Source organism: Neoarius graeffei, chromosome 7 (assembly GCF_027579695.1).
Source record: "Neoarius graeffei isolate fNeoGra1 chromosome 7, fNeoGra1.pri, whole genome shotgun sequence".
Taxonomy (NCBI): Eukaryota; Metazoa; Chordata; class Actinopteri; order Siluriformes; family Ariidae; genus Neoarius; species Neoarius graeffei.
Genome location: NC_083575.1, coordinates 68,316,800 through 68,335,576, shown reverse-complemented (window position 1 = coordinate 68,335,576; position 18,777 = coordinate 68,316,800). Strand labels below are relative to the sequence as shown.

Below are 18,777 nucleotides of genomic sequence, written 5' to 3'. Positions count from 1 at the left end.
GAAAGCGCCTTATGTTGATTGGCTCAGAACCATTTAATACCCACACACACGGTTAATGATGAGAAAGTTTCTACCCACAAGTTGCGAATGTTATCAAGTGCTCCAACTTCACAAATTTTTTTTTTCTTGGTAGATAATGTTTTGTATAAGAAAGCAAGTTCCTTTGTTTTGCGACAGCAGAAGCTAGCCTTTCAGCTCGGCTATATAAACTTTGTATTCAACTTCTTTTTAGTATTCTCTTGAAAGACTGTTCAATTCCAGAACCCATTAGACTTTTGGTTCCTGAGTGGCACAACAGAAAAGCGTTCGAATCCTGATGATGCCACAGCCACCCGTGGCTGAGAGCTCAAAAGGGATGGGTGGCATACTCAATCTCCCGTCAATTATAGCGACTCTAGCGAAATCATGGGCGACTGCGAGTAGCGCTTGCCTCCAAACGTGTTACGCTGCCCCCTAAAGTTGCATAAGCGTCAGAGGAAGCACATGAGGACCTTCGCCCTCCGTTGCCCCTTTTCCACCAAAGCAGTTCCAGGGCTGGTTCGGGGCCAGTGCTTAGTTTGGAACCAGGTTTTCTGTTTCCACTGACAAAGAACTGGCTCTGGGGCCAGAAAAACCGGTTCCAGGCTAGCACCAACTCTCTGCTGGGCCAGAGGAAAGAACCGCTTACGTCAGTGTGTGTGTGTGTGTGTGGGGGGGGGGGGGGGGGGGGGGTTCTTAAAGTGCCATTCCACCATTGGATGTATTCTTTGGCATAAAACACAATATATTTTATGACAACATGACTAGACAGAGAAATCTTTTAGCTTCAAAATGATATATCAAACATAATTTTTTGACAACGACAAATATATTAATTTTGCGACCAAAGTCACCTACCCTTTTAATTTCCGCGCGGTAGTGAAACGTGATGTCATCGGCAGGTTCCCCTTCTTGTGTACCACGTGTCGGTCTATTTTTAGACCAGGAAACCCCCAAAGTGAGAGAGTCATTTCTCCTCGTATATGGGGGCCAAAAAAATTGCGAAAAATTTTGAGTTAATCTTTCAGTTAGCTAGATTTATTGGTATTATTTTTATCGCGTTCTATCCGCCATTGCTGATAATATGTGCCACGTCACGTGGTACACAAGAAGGGGAACCTGCCGATGACATCACGCGCGGAAATTAAAAGGGTAGGTGACTTTGGTCGCAAAATTAATATACTTGTCGTCAAAAAATTATGTTTGATATATCATTTTGAAGCTAAAAGATTTCTCTATCTAGTGATACCATTTATATATGTTGTCAAAATATATTGTATTTTATGCCAAAGAATACATCCAATGGTGGAATGGCACTTTAAGACCAACAAGACCGCGAAAGATCGCCATTTTTAAGCGACGAGAAGCAGCAGCTGTACAAACGCGAAGTCATCCATTATTATTGTTGCTGCTGCTTCTTCCGTGTTGTTTTTGCTTCGATATTCGTGCCAAGGTTTATGCAAACGCAGCGACGTAACTGACATGACTCCCCTTAGCACCGCGAGCTATGGAAAAGCAAACTGGTTCTCAGCTGGCTCGCAAGTTGAACGAGTTGTGAACCAGCACCGGCCCCGAACCAGCCCTGGAACTGATTTGGTGGAAAAGGGATACCTGATTGGTACCTGGTTCTTAGGGTAGACCTGTCTGGTGTCTGGGAATTGGAGATTTAAAAAATTTTTTTTTTTTATTTGACCTTATTTGTCTGAGCTTGGATCCACAACAGCAGCAGATGAACACACCCACAGACAGCTTTCCCCCCCCCAGACACTGTTATAAGTCCTGGTTCAGGAAACCAGAGAACCTTTTTAACAATCAGTCTGTGTTTCCACTGATTTAATAATCAGGTGTGGGAGTAGGCTTGTGCGATATTGATTTTTCCCTGCTCATGATTTTCAATTTTTAAAAAAAAAAAAGGAATAAACAGTTAAAATCATCCAGAATCTAAAAAGACATGAAAATGAGCATTTCCAATGTTTTCCCAAATCATTTAATGTCCACATCCAACATGATTATGCTCAGTGTTGAGCACGAGTGCACCAGAGCGCGTCACTCCCCCCCCCCAAAAAAAAGCCCATTATTAATCAGAAATTGATTAAATACATGTTATTTGTATTTATTTGTTTGGTGCCATGCATATTAAACTCAATCACTGCATATTAAATATATACACTTGTTTAAATGTTGGCTAAGCCAGATATACATTCAATGATGCTTTTATTTTCATATGAATGAACTCCAAACATTCTCCAGTTACCTTAAAGCATATACGCAGAGCCATGGCCTCACTTTTTGTTTATAAATGCCTTGAGACTTCAAGCGTGAACAATAAATCTAATATAGTAATTTTTACGATTAAAATGATTCATATAGGTATTGGTCTGATGCTGTGTTCACACTTATACTGGTACGAAAGTGGTATAACTGTATCGATACAAAGTATACCGGTACAGTTTAGTGCATCTGTCCACACTAGCGAGAAATGTTTGCGGTTTTCTTTCACGGTAGTTGAAATGCGCGTGCGCGAAATGTTTCCGTGGTTACCGAGTAACTTCCTTCCGAGAATATATGGCATCCGTTATTTCGAGATCTCGAGAAAACAAAAACAATTATTTCATGATCTCAGCTGGATCACTGTATCTCCGTCGGTAGAGACGAAGCCGGGCCAGTCTTCTGCGGAGGTGCCGCGGACTAATTTTGAAATTATCCCTTATTAAAAGCCTTAATGCAACATCTCCCTGTGTCAACCCCTGATCAAAATATTGCCTTATTAGGTGATCGATTATTCCAGACATTCTAATGACCAAAGTTGCGTCTATACAGAATGAGAAATAGCCCCAAAGTCAGCATATCACAAGTCTCTTGGCGCACCTGAATGAACCATTTCTCAGCTGTTTACTCGAGATCATGAAATAATTGTTTTGTTTTCTCGAGATCACGGAATAATTGTTTTGTTTTCTCGAGATCTCGAATTAATTATGTCACCTCAGGATAACGGTGAATAAAAAAAAAAAAAGTATTATATGAAGGGCCTCTCTCGGCTTCCGTACGGATGAAACAACGTGTGTGTGCTTTTTGTTGTCAGTGTACAGTCTGTATTTCTGGTGGTCATTTATTCAGTCGAATCGTATAAAACGCGCGAGGCAGTTGAGAAAGAAACAAACGAATCTCCGTTCTTCACTATTTTATTCAGCGAAGACATCGATTGAGGTGTGTGACTTTGCGCATGCGCATTATATTTGTATCGATACAGAGCCGCTTCATCTGTCCACACTACAGCGAAGCGCTACAGTACCGATACTGTACCGGTACGAAACCCATACATTTGTGGGTTTCGTACCGATACAGTTATACCGCTACAGTACCGGTATAGTTGCTAGTGTGGACAGGTGTTGCGGTACGAAAGTAGTTTCGTATCGGTACAAAATCCCTAGTGTGGGCAGGGTATGAGTGAATGACCTTGACGTCCGATACGTCACAGCAGGAAGTCTATCGGTCTCGTTGCCATTTCCGCTATACTAAAACACAGAGCTGACTGCAACTCCGATCCTCCATTTTGAGCTAATTTATCGCCATGCCACGTAGATATCTTGCTGGCTGGTGCAGCACCACGACAGAAGGTGGATTTACGTTGCATTCATGGCCCAAGAATGTTCAAACTGCAAAGATTTGGATGCCTCCTTCCTCTGCTCTGCACATTTTACTGAGGATTCGTACAAAACCTCTGATCTGTTGAGGAGCGTTGGCTATAAGCCTGTATTGAAAGAGGGTGCAGTACTAACAATTAAAGGAAAAGAAAACTACAGGAAAAGGAAAGCAAGTCCAGTTGCACCAGTTCTCCCAGAGTGTGAGCCGAGCAGTAATGGCGGAGTACTCAGTATGGAGAAAAGAGACAGCAAGTAGACCAGTCATCAGATTTCTCCGCTGGATATGCTTGCCTCAGCAGCAATATCTCACCCTTACATGGAAGAAGTGAATGAATGAAGAACTGAAGGTGGGATTGTTTCAAAACAAATTGGCCACAAGATCGGCCTTCAAGAAGCGAGAACACAGACGGGTAAGCTCCGACTCTCATTTGGATACAAAAAACACTCATTGTTTACCTGCATTTAGATTAATACCTGTAACTTGTGTGTTTAAGTTACCGGTATAAGATGATTTAATTTGCTTCAGAATGTGATTGTCTCAGTTCATCTGATTATTTAATGAGCCTTTTACGTTTTACCAGTGAAAATGCATGCATGTACATGTCTGCTGCACAAGTTATAACACCCATCCTGTTTTAATGAAAGTCACGTGAGACGGTCCGTTCAATTCCATCCGATTCTCTAGATGGCTTTGTTCTCTGGCTTTATTTGTAAGGTGGGGGCCTCCGTGGCTGACGTGTTACCATCGGAAAGTGAATCCAATAGTCCGAACTGATCCAGTTCTACATGTCTAGCAGTAGCATGAACACACTCCAATTTCAGGACCATCGCAGTCAGATGTATTACTATCTGAGGAATCCGAAGAATCTCCAATAAATCCGAATGAAGAGGCCATTGCAACCGCTCTCACCTGCCGAGTCTGGCTTTGGTCTCTAGCACCGGTTCCCGCAGTGACGTCACGCGCTCAGGGCTGGCTGGCTCGAATACCAACTTTGTGGTCGATTTTAACTCTCAAAAATATATATATTTTTTATTCCCAATTATGCAGCATGCAAGAGTCAAGGATGGAGATGCTATCCACTCAAATGTATTTAAAAATAAAGGTTCTGTGTATCTCCTTTAACAGGAAGTGAGGGAGTCTATTACCCCTTTTCCACCAAATCAGTTCCAGGGCTGGTTCGGGGCCAGTGCTGGTTCACAACTCGTTCAAACTTGCGAGCCAGCTGAGAACCAGTTTGCTTTTCCATAGCTCGCGGTGCCACGTCATTACGTCGCTGTATACGTCATTACGTCGCTACGTTTGCATAAACCTTGGCGCGAATATCGAAGCAAAAACAACGCGGAAGAAGCAGCAGCAGCAACAATAATAATAATGGATGACTTCGCGTTTGTACAGCTGCTGCTTCTCATCGCTTAAAAATGGCGATCTTTTGCGGTCGTTATTCTTGTTGGTCTTAACAACTCCGCCCCCCGCTGACGTAAGCGGTTCTTTCCTCTGGCCCAGCAGAGAGTTGGTGCTAGCCTGGAACCGGTTTTTCTGGCCCCAGAGCCAGTTCTTTGTCAGTGGAAACAGAAAACCCGGTTCCAAACTAAGCACTGGCCCCGAATCAGCCCTGGAACCAGGGCTCTACAGTGCGCACATTTCACTCGCATTTGCGAGCGAATTTTTCAGCATGCGAACGACGGACGGAAAAAAAAATAAATAAATAAAAAACCGCACATTCGTGCGAGGGCTTCTTGCGGCCGACAATTTAGGAAAGCACTGAGCACAGACGCGACGAGTTTAACATTCTAAAATGTATCAAACGTTAAACTGCAAAGTATGTAAATCCAGCGCTGGATAGCCTACCTAATATAGTGTAACGAGTAACGGCCTGTATTGTGTGTGTGTTCAGTGTTGTGTGTGTGTGTGTGTGTGTGTGTGTGTGTGTGTGTTCTGCCTGCACCTTGCTCCCTGTCTGTTAGTTGCGTGCATTGCCTCTGTCTTGCACCTGCGGTGGTTCCCACGGTAGCCGGGGGGAAAAGTGCTTTTTAGGGATTCATCAGATCATTCAACTGAGAGATAACAGAGCTGGTTCAGACCGAGCTGAGAAATATATTTGCTATGCAGAGAATAACGGCGTTTTTTAAAAGCAATGATGGTAGAAACAAGAATAAAAGAACGGACGAGGAAGAAAGTGCCGTGAAGAAAGCTAGAACGACGGGAGAAGGTGCGGGAAAATTATATAACGAGATGGAAAGCACACACCCCAGTGCAAACATTTAGATGGGAACATACAACACAGCAGAAAAACAAATAATATACAGTATATACAAATGGTGTATGTCACAACACAGCAGGAAAACAAATATATATATATATATATATATATATATATATATATATATATATATATATATATATATATATACACACACACACACACATACATACATACACACACAACTGGGCGTGTTGAGTTGCAGATGTTAATTGCACGTTAGTTATAGAAACTCAGTTCAGCTACAAAACTCAGGATATTGCACTGTATTTGGTATTGCATTGTATTGGGTATGGATGTAAAAGTGTAGAAATATAAATATACAATATACAAAAGCTATAAAAACTAAAAAGTTGCTGTGTGAGGTTGCACTGTAATAAGTATTGCACTGTATCAGGTAAGTGTGAGAATATTGTCCTTTTAGGTCCTTGTTGGTGCATTGTTGCACCTGCCAGAAGTGGCATCAGTCAGTGCATGTAATTAGCCTTTTTCACATTACGTCACTTGCAGAAGAACCTCACATCCGTTTCCAGCCTTTTGAATGGAAGAAGAGGCGGCATGCTAATCTGCTGGCTAACAAGTAGCAACCATAGAAAGTCAGTAAACTTCCTTTCCAAAACAATGCAGATAGGTGACTGGAATGGTCGCTAACAATACGTAATGATAAACAACAACGCGCAATATTATTATCAATCTTATCTGTGAATGACACAGTTTTGTTAACATGTGTTGCCGCCGTATACCTCCTCTTCCATTCAAAAGGCTGAAAACGGATACAAGTTCCCCTGCAAGTGACGTAATGTGAAAAAGGCTAATTGTTCAAGGTGGTTATGGCCTGTGATAAAAACTGTTTTTGAGTCTGTTGGTCCTTGCTTGGATGCACCTGTAACGCCTGCCTGAGGGCAGCAAGTCAGAGAACTCTGAGCCAGGGTGGGAGCTGTCCTTGATGATGTTGTTAGCTCTGCTGAGCTCTGCTCTCTGTTTAGCTACTGTTTGTTCATTCATTCAGTTGTTCGTTATTCATTCATTCATTCTCAACTGAATTTTGCGTTTTATGTGTTGGTGTGTCTAAGGTTTGCGCTGCAATAAACCTTTAAAATGAAAACCTACTTGTGCTTGTGCCCCCATTTTTTTCCCTGTGCTCCTAAAATTTTTAACTTGGGAGCACGTGTGCTCCTGAACAAAAAAAAAAAAAAAAAAAAAAAAAAAAAAAAAAGTGTAGAGCCCTGCCTGGAACTGCTTTGGTGGAAAAGGGGCAAATGTGGGTCCAGTGGGAAGGGGTGGGGCTACTCATGTGTTATACTGTTTTGTTTGATGCTGCATCATAAGGATGACATGAAGAGAACAGGTTGCTACTTAAAGCCTTTTTTAAAATCCAAGATCTTTAAAAAAAAAAAAAAGTATTTTTGTTCTCTCTCTCTCTCTCTCTCTCTCTCACACACACACACACACACACACACACACCAATGTACCATAATGATGCATCCATTTTTCACGTCCATGTTGTGGAAGCACATCGTGAAAGTTCAAGCAGGTTGTTGAGATCACTCAGGTCCACAGAGCAGAACATCCAAGTGGCATTTAATTTCCTAAAAAGAGCAGAAAAAAAACCGATAAAATTAATGATGTTGGATAAAGTGAACAGATTTACATCCTCAGAAGTTTTATTAGCATCCATCTTGGGCGATCCGACAATGAATAGACAACCGAGACAGATACATTTATATCCAGTCCACATTTTGTCAGCAGCAAGGTTCCCAAATCTACTAAAAATCAGCCTGTTGTCGCAAAACCGGACCCTAAGATATGAGCCAATACCAAAAGAAAACAGTGTTTATATTTAGCTGCCAGTTTTTAATTAAACCGTTAGGCACTCAGATCGCTCGATAAAAGCTTGACTCATACTGTCATCTTGCTGTGTGGCATTTTGTGCAACTTTTGCTTAGCTTTTCATGTTTGATGTGCGTTCAGCAATCACATAAGCTAAAGTGGAATAAGACCGTGTAGAGAAAGTGCACTACATCGACTCAAATATTGCGTGAAATGTTACATTACTAAGCACTGTACTGTGTAATGTAAAGATAGATAGATAGATAGATAGATAGATAGATAGATAGATAGATAGATAGATAGATAGATAGATAAAAATGTGTCTATATATACACACACACACGTTCCTCTGGTGTGTCGATGTACTTTATGGTTCTAGAGTTTCAAGTTCATGTCTGGAGATTTCTTTCGAACCATGTATGCTTGACAGCTTTAATACAACATATCATGCAACAGTATAACACTTTTTTTTAAAATAACGCCAGCCGGTGGTTGAGTGCGCTGCCAAACCTTTGCAAGAGGAGTTGTAGCATTGAATCAAATATTTTCTAATTATTCTTTGATGCTGTTGTTGAGCCATTTCAGTTCACACTATAAAATGTAACGTGTCCCAGACCAACCACCTCCAACATTCTTCACAGGCAGCTATGCACAGCCAGAATTTAAAAAAAAAAAAAAATCTAATCTCGAATTCTAGCCCAAACGTGCAGGAGGCATGAGCCGAGACTGGCACATATCACAAACATGACGCTGAAAGTGCATTCAGGTCTTGGCTGCAGGAATTATAGCTGTTGTAACTTGCCAAACAAAACGGTGCATTCCTTCATCCTGTGGTTTATGCGTTTCTTTAGACATGTCTGAAAGATTTGGCAATTAGCAAAAGTAGATCTGATGGTGCAGGATCCCCAGACTAGCCAAACACTAGCAGGAGAGAGAAACCCGATTAAGCTGCTGGTTATATTGACAACACGGAACATCTAACAGTGCAGTCAAATCAAATAGCGTACATGAAAAAGCGTAATAAATAACTCAATTCTGATTGATGTTGGAACGGAAATGACTACTTTATTAGGCAAGGCAAGTTTATTTATATAGCGCATTTCATGCACAGTGGCAGTTCAATGTGCTTTACAGGGGTAAAAGCAAAACAGTAAACAATAGAAAATAAAATTACATAAAATAAAGAGGGAAGAAGAGAGAAAATAATAAGAATTAAACAATAGTAGAAATAAAATAATAAAATGAAGTAAAAGTTCAGTAAAAAAAAAAACCAGCAGAATAAAATAGAATAAAAGTTAAGTAAAGTTTAAAGCATGTAAAGATGATATTAATCGGTTAGCAGAAAGCATCTGAGAACAGCTTGGTCTTTAGTCTAGATTTGAAGCTGCCAACAGCAGGAGCATTTTTGATGTCCTCTGGCAGTTGGTTCCATAGCTGTACTGCATAGTAGCTAAAAGCTGCTTCACCACACTTTGCTTTAACAACAGGTTTTACCAGTAAATTTTGCTGCTGCGATCTGGTAGATCTGATTGGGTTAGGCCGCCGCAACATAGAGCGGTAATTGGGCCCTGTACTGTACCATTTAGAGATTTGTACACCAGCAGCAATGCTTTAAAGTCAATTCTGTAGCTTACTGGAAGCCAGTGAAGGGACCTTAGAATTGGAGTAATGTGCTCTGTTCTTTTTGTTCGTGTGAGAACCCTAGCCGCTGCATTTTGAACCAGCTGAAGTCGTTTGATGGTCTTTTTAGGTGTTGGGCATGCTCTTGGATCAATACGGTGACCGTGAAGTGTTATATTAGTGAAAATATCCAACAATCAATTATCAGAAAACACCGTTAGCTTGTGAAACATCATGCTTTACGATACATAAAGGAAAAGAGACGTGTATTACTGGGAAAATACTGTCCTACCTGACCATTTTGCTGTTTGGCTTGGGACGGTTGACAATTGAGGTTTTTCACCCACGTGACCAAGTCATGTGATGCATCGTTAGGCTGCCATTTTGGACGTCACGGCTCGAATCAGTCTGAATGCGAGGAAGGCGACAAACGAAAAACATAAAAGAAAAAGGAGCGAGATGCAGAAAACACCTTCACTATCCAGCGACGTAGGGCATTTACAGGGCGAGCAGAGGGAGAGGTATTTGCAAAAATTGAGGTCAGCAGGCTTAGAGAACGACGTTTACCTGCTTCCACCAGGATTGTTCACTGACGTACGGAAGTACACGAAGCCCTCGTCTTTACCTGACTTCGGCCCACATGATCTGTATGCCTATGTCGTTAAAAACCCATCGCCATACACAGGTATTGATCTGAAAGCGTATAAGAGTTTGGATGCCTACAAATATTTTGTGTCAGCCTGGGTAACATGCCTACATCAGCGGGTCGTCCCTGGAGCCGGTGGTCGCCATCTTATTACAGCTAAGGTTTGTTCACATTTTCATTTACTTTCGGTCCTCAGGATAAACAAAATGTTATTAAATGTCATTGAAATAACTTCTTAGTCTGTTGAGACATGGCCCGTTATAAATTTGCTGTTACCAGGCAATGACCAAGAACTGTATTATTAGGGTCGGTGTCTGTGTTGTAGCAGTGTACTAGCAACTAGCTGTTAGCACGAGCTAATGTCAACAACATACTAGCTAGTATGTTACTGTAGCAATGTTTACGTTCAGTCATTTGGATGACTGTTAAAACCTCTCAGTCTCAAGTTCTTCCTTTACTGTATTTACTAGTTTACTGTAATTATGATCCGGCAGCTATTTACACCAGATAAGCAGAGCCGGAGCGCGCTGCTTAATTTGAGGGGGAGCAAGCCGGAGCGCGCTCCGGAACCTCGGCCGGAGCACTCTGGGAGCAAGCCGGAGTGCGCTGCTTAATTTGAGGGGGAGCAAGCCAGAGCGCGCTCCGGCAGCTATTTACACTGGATCCGGTGTAAATAGCTGCCGGATCATAATTACAGTAAACTAGTAAATCCAGTAAAGGAAAAACTTGAGACTGAAAGGTTTTAACAGTCATCCAAATGACTGAACGTAAACATTGCTACAGTAACATACTAGCTACTATGTTGTTGACATTAGCTAGCTTGACCTTCAAAATGGCGGACACCGGGGCGTCACGTGACCCTGTGACGTCAGGTGAAATACCTCAATAGTATCAGAAAGTCACCAATAGATTCCAACTAACGCGATGGTTATCAGGCTGGACAATTTAAACGTCTATGGCAGGGCTGGGCAATTATTTTTTCCATGGGGCCACATGAGAAACAGAAAATTTTGTGGAGGGCCGGACCAAAAGGCTGAACTAAATTCTGCATAATATTAATTGTATTTCTTTATATAAAGCAATAAATATCATTGTTTTTACAAGCTGCTAAGACTGGTAAGAGTATGGAAAAAACGAGGTTGCCTTACAAAAATGTCATTTATTCAATCAAATTTCCCAAAACAATGGTTAACAAAATGTGAACGTTTGTACCTTTTTTTTCAGTCACATTCACCCCAAAACACAATAAAGACATCACAATATTGTCTTTCTACTCCAAATATCAAGCAAGATACATCATATTATAATGATGATGCCGTGTCGATTCGGTGTAGGTATCAGATCGGCTCCGGCGCCTGCTGGTGACGTCACACTATGTGATTGGCTGGACCGTTTGAAGGATGATGTACAAGTTTGTAGTTGGTCTGGACAAATTATGGAAGTAGTTATCGCGGGATTAGGTTTCGTGGGATTTCATGTCATGCTCCTGTCGCGCGCATTGCGTTTTTGTTGAACACAACTTCAAAATAAAAGCAATGCACATTCAGTCCATGCATGAGGTAAAATTAGAAAATACGTTTATTTTGTAATTTCTAATTAACCTTGCGCGGGCCGGTCAGAATGAACCAAAGGGCCGGATGCGGCCCGCGGGCCGGAAAATGCCCAGGTCTGGTCTATGGGAAACGTGATCGAGAAAAATATGTTGGGTTACATCTCAAACGCATTTCCTTCTCACCTATTTTGGTATTTCTATATGAACCTTGCTGCTCATGTTCTCCAACTTTAGAGCAGAGCAAGAAAACATCCTCTCTGATGCATCTTTGTTTCTCTTGTCCGTGCTACCAAACAGATCAAGATATAGATTATTTTGCTTGGAAAATAAATGATTAAAAAAAAAAAATCATTGTTTACCAGGGTGACTTCACTGTACACCATGGTTTTCCCCAAAGTGTCTTAGCGTATCGGGCCCGATACGCATGCTCTGCCTGCCGATACGCTTAGTCGTTTTAATTAAAATCCGATACGCTTAGATTTATACCGATACATTAAATTTCCTACCCACAAGTAACTAGATACATAGGAGAGCAAATAACAGATCCATTTACATATTGATCGATATCTGTGTTAAACAAGCGGCCTTTTTTTTCCCCCCAATGTTTGTGTTGATTCTGTCAAAGTAATATGCCCACGTGGTATGATGTAAACAAACTGTAATCTATTGGCTATGTCAAGATCACGTGTTCAAACCGTCCAATAAAAATATCGAAATAAAACGTCAGACATCCCGGAAGTTTCCGATTCATTATAAGCGATCTCATACAGTGCGTTTACATGCACATCCAAATCGAGCTACTGTCGGTAATCGAGCTAAGGGTCCCAGCAGGGGTGCCAGAGAAATCCAATTCTACATGCACACAAGGAAATCGACCTATTGTGTGAGGTACATTGTGCACCCGAGCCACAGGTGGCGCTACACGCCCCATCGTGTTGGTACACTTCCGGTTGTCGTCATGAAGAGCTATTCAAGAGTATAAACAAAGTAGTGTTGCCAGATACTGCTGACATTTTCCAGCCCAAAACATGTTCAAATCCACCAAAATGCACTTAAAACCACCCAATCTGGCAACACTGGCAGTGCTGTGTTCACAAGTTCCGTGCTCAAGCTGTTAGGCTTGCTCTAACAGACTGTATGGCTACAAACTGTCCTGCGCAGACCACTGTTTTGTAAGACAACTTATTTTGCACAATTGTATATTTTTCTAAAGTCCATTTTTTGCTTACAAAAATTTTTTTTTGCTTACAATTTAACTTATGTCTTAATAAACACACAAAGTTCAATTGTTTTGTTTTTATTGACATTCTTCAGATGCTGGACATATATATATATATATACACACACACACACACACACACACACAAATACAGTGACTTATGTACACAATTCACAGCTATGCAACAGCTGTACAGATGTATTTGGTGATACAGTAAGTGAGCTAAATTTTAACAGTGCAAACAATGCCACAGAAAGAAAAGATTCATGCCGTTGTCATGATTCGTTGTCATGCCAACCGAGGCTGTTGTGTTTCCCGCTTGTGGTCTCGTCACTCGTCACTTCCGGAAGGGGCAGTGCTGAAGTAAGTAGCTCGATTACGTAGCTCGATAGGGTTTACATGCACTAAGTAGCTCGGCCACAATTGCATAATCTAGGTCGCGTAGCTCGATTACGAGAAATCAAGTTCGGTTCGATTTCAGCCGAGCTAAGGTGTTTCCATGGCATTTAGAACTTCGATTTCAGTCGAGCAACGGCAGAACTTCGATTTTCTCTATGTGAGTGTAAACGCACTGACTGGCTGCCGATGTTGTCCCCCGCCGACGGACAAAGCCGACTGATTTTAAATCACAGAAGTTTGACCTAGTCTGTTATCATTATGGTTTCGATCAAAGATTGGTTGACTAAATGTCAACAAACCCACGTGAGTGATGGCGCACAAAACCAGACAACTGTCATGACAACGTCGTCAATTTTGATCACAGCGACTGGCTCAAAAAGCACTCGCTGGACAATTCGATCCACAGCAGCATGGATGACAGCGAGATGGACTATGAGAGGGTTGGCCAACATTGGGCCAAACAAAAGCCAAGGAGAATTAATCTGCTTTAAAGGAGGAGAAAACTTAATTCATTAGTTTGGGTTTGCAGAACGATTATGTACTTATAAACACTCTCACGAAGTGAAGTTGCCCAAATGTGTCAAATATAGCATAATTTTAAATAATAATCATAAGCATTTTTGGCAGTGTGATGTCACTGGGATCCATTTAACAAAAGGCGGCTCCGGATTATTCTTTTGTTAAAGGCTCACAGTGACGTCACACTGCCAAATATGCTTATCATTATTATTCGCAATTATGCTACATTTAACACTTAACAAATTCTCTTCATGAACGTGTTTATAAGTACATAATCTTTCTGCAAACTTAAATGTATGAATTAAGTTTTCTTTTCCTTTAAATATGTTTTAATCTTAATCTAGTCCATTTAATAAAGTGCCAAAATTTCAACTTTATAATATGCCGTTGCCTTACTTTTCTTTTCAGTGCATCTTAGTTATACATATATAATGGTAATTGCATCAGAAACATTCTAAATCATTACAGTTATAGTAATACAGCAACTTATTTTAAGGTGGCAGTTCTTAGGTTCAGATCCCTTTGCGATCAACATGATCGATTCTCTTCACTGGATTGCATAAGATGGAGCAAACCACTGTTCATATTTTCACGCACATTTTTGTTACACCACCACTTGATCATAGATAATTAAGGGATCCCTGTAGATTTTTAATCTATCATATACCTCAGTAATCTATAACAAAACAGTTTAACTTGCATGTTGAACTTTAAGGTGAAATTTCAAATGTGTTTACATTAATACTATTTAGGTCAGAAATCATTGACACACTGGTAAAATCTATCCTATAATCATGTATCTAAAACCTCTCAGAGACCCTGAAAATGCACCTGAGAGCATCTATTTTCAAAAAATTTTCCATGGGGGCATGCCCCCGCACCCCCCTAGTTTCACTTCATGCCGTTGGCGCTCAATTGTCTGTGTATTATCATGCCAGAATATAGACCTTTAATTTTTTCTGGGGAAAACACTGCTTTACTGACGATAAATCTAATCGAGATGGCATGGGATCCTAACGAAGACTAGTACGCTCATTCTTGACAACATTTGTGGTGTGTAATGCTAGTGATCATCTCTTCCTGCTGAATTTGTTTAAAATGTTTGATCAGGTTCATAGAAAAAAAAAAAAACATTTTAGTGGTTGCTGCAATGAAATTTCAGACCCGTCTGGTTGCAATTGTGGAAACTCGTCAGGCTAATTTGTGTAAAATAATATCATTTCCTGATATGAATGAGGAGGTTTTTGTTTTCCTACTGCATCGTCAGCAACAACCGACAAACGTCTAGATAGTCCTCCAACACCAAATTTATTATATATATATATATATATATATATATATATATATATATATATATATATATATACACACACACGTGCTGTCAAAAATGTTGCGTTATTAACGCGTTAACTTGACTCAATTTTAAGGGCGATAATTTTTTTATCGCGAGATTAACGCTCTGTGACATGATGTAGGTTTTTCATAAGCTTTTGAAACTGCCAGGAACTTGGAACAGAGATTTTGCTTAGAAAAACGATAGCAGCTAGACTGTAATGCCACACCCCGCACAGCCAGAGTACGCTGCCCTCCCCCGAAGAGCCACGGTGCTCGGCTTAGGTTTCGTTTTCCCATCGGCGGCTCCAGCCCGACTTTGCAGTGGCTGTGACAAGACGTGTTATGCTCTGCAAAAAAAAAAAAAAACATTGGTACAACCAGTGTTCGAACTATGCCGATATTTTCAGGGGGTCCCTTTTTTTCCCTTGGGGGGGTGCTTGCGCTTGTCTCAGAGCGCGGCTCTCCATCGCGTGCTCACTTCGGATATGCAAATGCTTCCCATTACACATGACTGCTGTGTCAATAAACAATCATTTTGCCAATATTTTAGAGACCCCCCAACATTTCCCAAATCATGTTTTCAAAGGGATCTCATGTCTGTTTCAGGGGATCTCGGATCCCCCGAGTACCCCCGTAGTTCGAACGGTGAGCAAGCCCATTCACTTTTTTATGCTGATAAGAGAATTACATGGTTTTTCATGTGACAAAAATGTGCGATTAATCGCGAGTTAACTATGACAGTCGCGACATTAATCGCTTGACAGCACTAATATATATATATATATATATATATATATATATATATACACACACACGTGCTGTCAAAAATGTTGCGTTATTAACGCGTTAACTTGACTCAATTTTAAGGGCGATAATTTTTTTATCGCGAGATTAACGCTCTGTGACATGATGTAGGTTTTTCATAAGCTTTTGAAACTGCCAGGAACTTGGAACAGAGATTTTGCTTAGAAAAACGATAGCAGCTAGACTGTAATGCCACACCCCGCACAGCCAGAGTACGCTGCCCTCCCCCGAAGAGCCACGGTGCTCGGCTTAGGTTTCGTTTTCCCATCGGCGGCTCCAGCCCGACTTTGCAGTGGCTGTGACAAGACGTGTTATGCTCTGCAAAAAAAAAAAAAAACATTGGTACAACCAGTGTTCGAACTATGCCGATATTTTCAGGGGGTCCCTTTTTTTCCCTTGGGGGGGTGCTTGCGCTTGTCTCAGAGCGCGGCTCTCCATCGCGTGCTCACTTCGGATATGCAAATGCTTCCCATTACACATGACTGCTGTGTCAATAAACAATCATTTTGCCAATATTTTAGAGACCCCCCAACATTTCCCAAATCATGTTTTCAAAGGGATCTCATGTCTGTTTCAGGGGATCTCGGATCCCCCGAGTACCCCCGTAGTTCGAACGGTGAGCAAGCCCATTCACTTTTTTATGCTGATAAGAGAATTACATGGTTTTTCATGTGACAAAAATGTGCGATTAATCGCGAGTTAACTATGACAGTCGCGACATTAATCGCTTGACAGCACTAATATATATATATATATATATATATATATATATATATATATATATATATATATATATATATATATATATCTCTTGCACACACAGTAGACCCCCGCCTATTCGCGGTTCAGTATTCGCGGGATTTTATATAGAACATATCTCCTATACAGTCGCGGAAATCTCAGCGATTCGCGGTCATTTGCGGCAAACATATCGAACGTTTACGCACTGCTACATTCTCGGAGCTGAATGCTCGCTCGCTATTGGCTGAAGTTTGAATGTCGGGCTGCTGCTCATTGGCTGATACGAATGAGCGCATTGTACAGTACAGTCTCGCGGTTCCCGTAGTTCAGACATTCACGTGTTGTGCGTTCTTGGTATTTTTGAATAATTTTTACGCCCTACAATGGCTCCTAAAATGCTCTGCATCTTCTAAGGCTCCTGCCAAGGAACCTAAGCGCCAGAAGAAGGTAATGATGCTGCAGGAGAAGGTAGGACTTCTCGATATGCTAAAGGAAGGGAAGAGTTTTGCGGCAGTGGCTCAGAAGTGTATCTAAAGTGTTTGGGATCATAGCCTAGGGTACAGGGAGTGTTTTAGACATCAAAATAAGCATTTGTGAGCAGTTTTATTGGGGGGGGGGTTTACAAGTATTCGTGATTTTGGCTTATTCGCGGCCATGTTTGGTCCCTAACCCCCGCGAATACTGAGGGCTTACTGTATATATCAAGCTACAAAACAATGGCACGAAATAAAACTGTCGTTGGCCAAGTCACTCACTACGTTTACATGCACATAGAGAGAATCGAATTTCTGCCGTTGCTCGACTGAAATCGAAGTTCAAAATGCCATGTATACACCTTAATTCGGCTGAAATTGAACCGAACTTGATTTCTCGGAATCGAGCTACACGACCTAGTTTATGCGATTTCTGCCGAGCTACTTTGTGCATGTATGCCCTATCGAGCTAGTTGTCGAGCTACTTCCGGAAGTGACGAGTGACGAGACCACAAGCGGGAAACACAACAGCCTCGGTCGGCATGACAACGAATCATGACAATGGCATGAATCTTTTCTTTTTGTGGCATTGTTTGCACTGTTAAAATTTAGCTCACTTACTGTATCACCAAATACATCTGTACAGCTGTTGCATAGCTGTGAATTGTGTACATAAACAAGTCATTGTATTTGTGTGTGTGTGTGTGTGTGTGTGTGTGTGTGTGTGTGTGTGTCCAACATCTGAAGAATGTCAATAAAAACAAAACAATTGAACTTTTTGTGTGTTTATTAAGACACAAGTTAAATTGTAAGCAAAAATAAATAAATATTTTGTAAGCAAAAAATGGACTTTAGAAAAATATTATTGTGCAAAATAAGTTGTCTTACAAAACAGTGGTCTGCGCCGGACAGTTTGTAGCCATAGTCTGTTAGAGCAAGCCGAACAGCTTGAACACGGAACTGCTAGTGTTGCCAGATTGGGGGTTTTAAGTGCATTTTAGCGGATTTGAACATGTTTTGGGCTGGAAAACATCAGCAGTATCTGGCAACACTATAGCTCTTCATGACGACAACCGGAAGTGTACCAACACGATGGGGCGTGTAGCGCCACGTGTGGCTCGGGTGCACAATGCACCTTGCACAATAGCCCGATTTCACTTGTGCATGTAGGATTGGATTTCTCTGGCACCCCTGCTGGGACCCTTTGCTCGATTACCGACAGCAGCTCGATGTGGACGTGCATGTAAACGTAGTCAATGAGGTCAGGTTTACTGGGGGAGGTGATATGGGGGCAGCCATGGCCTGAAGGTTACAGAAGCAGTCTTGGGCCCAAAGAGCCGCCGGTTCGATTCCCAGAACCGGCAGAAAAAACGTGAGGGGAGTTGAGTGAACGAATAGCACTTTCCCCTCCCTCTGTATCATAAGCCACCTCACCCCCAACTACTCCCCGGGTGCTGTAGCATAGCTGCCCACTGCTCTGGGTACGCGTGTGTGCTCACTGCTTCAGATGGGCTCAATGCAGAGGAGGAATTTCACTGTGCACAGGCTTCTTCTATACTTGTGGCCATCAAACGTATGCTTCAGATAGGACCCGCCACAGACCGACAGTAACCAAGGAACACCACTGCAGGTTAATTTGTATTGTAGGAAGATGCTGCTGTGTCTCAATGACCTGCTCAGGACACAGTTTACTTTCTGCTTCGCTTTGACGGACAT

At 41.5% G+C, this 18,777-nt stretch overlaps 1 protein-coding gene across 1 annotated transcript in view; it reads right to left on the bottom strand.

Moving 5' to 3' along the window:
- bmpr1aa (bone morphogenetic protein receptor, type IAa) overlaps positions 1-18,777 on the bottom strand; it is a 146,823-nt gene that overhangs the window by 89,975 nt on the left and 38,071 nt on the right. Inside the window, exon 2 of the mRNA XM_060926295.1 lies at positions 7,396-7,512. Within this exon, the coding sequence (XP_060782278.1) occupies positions 7,396-7,408 (13 nt within the window). The 5' untranslated portion in view covers positions 7,409-7,512. The remainder of the gene's footprint in view (positions 1-7,395; positions 7,513-18,777) is intronic.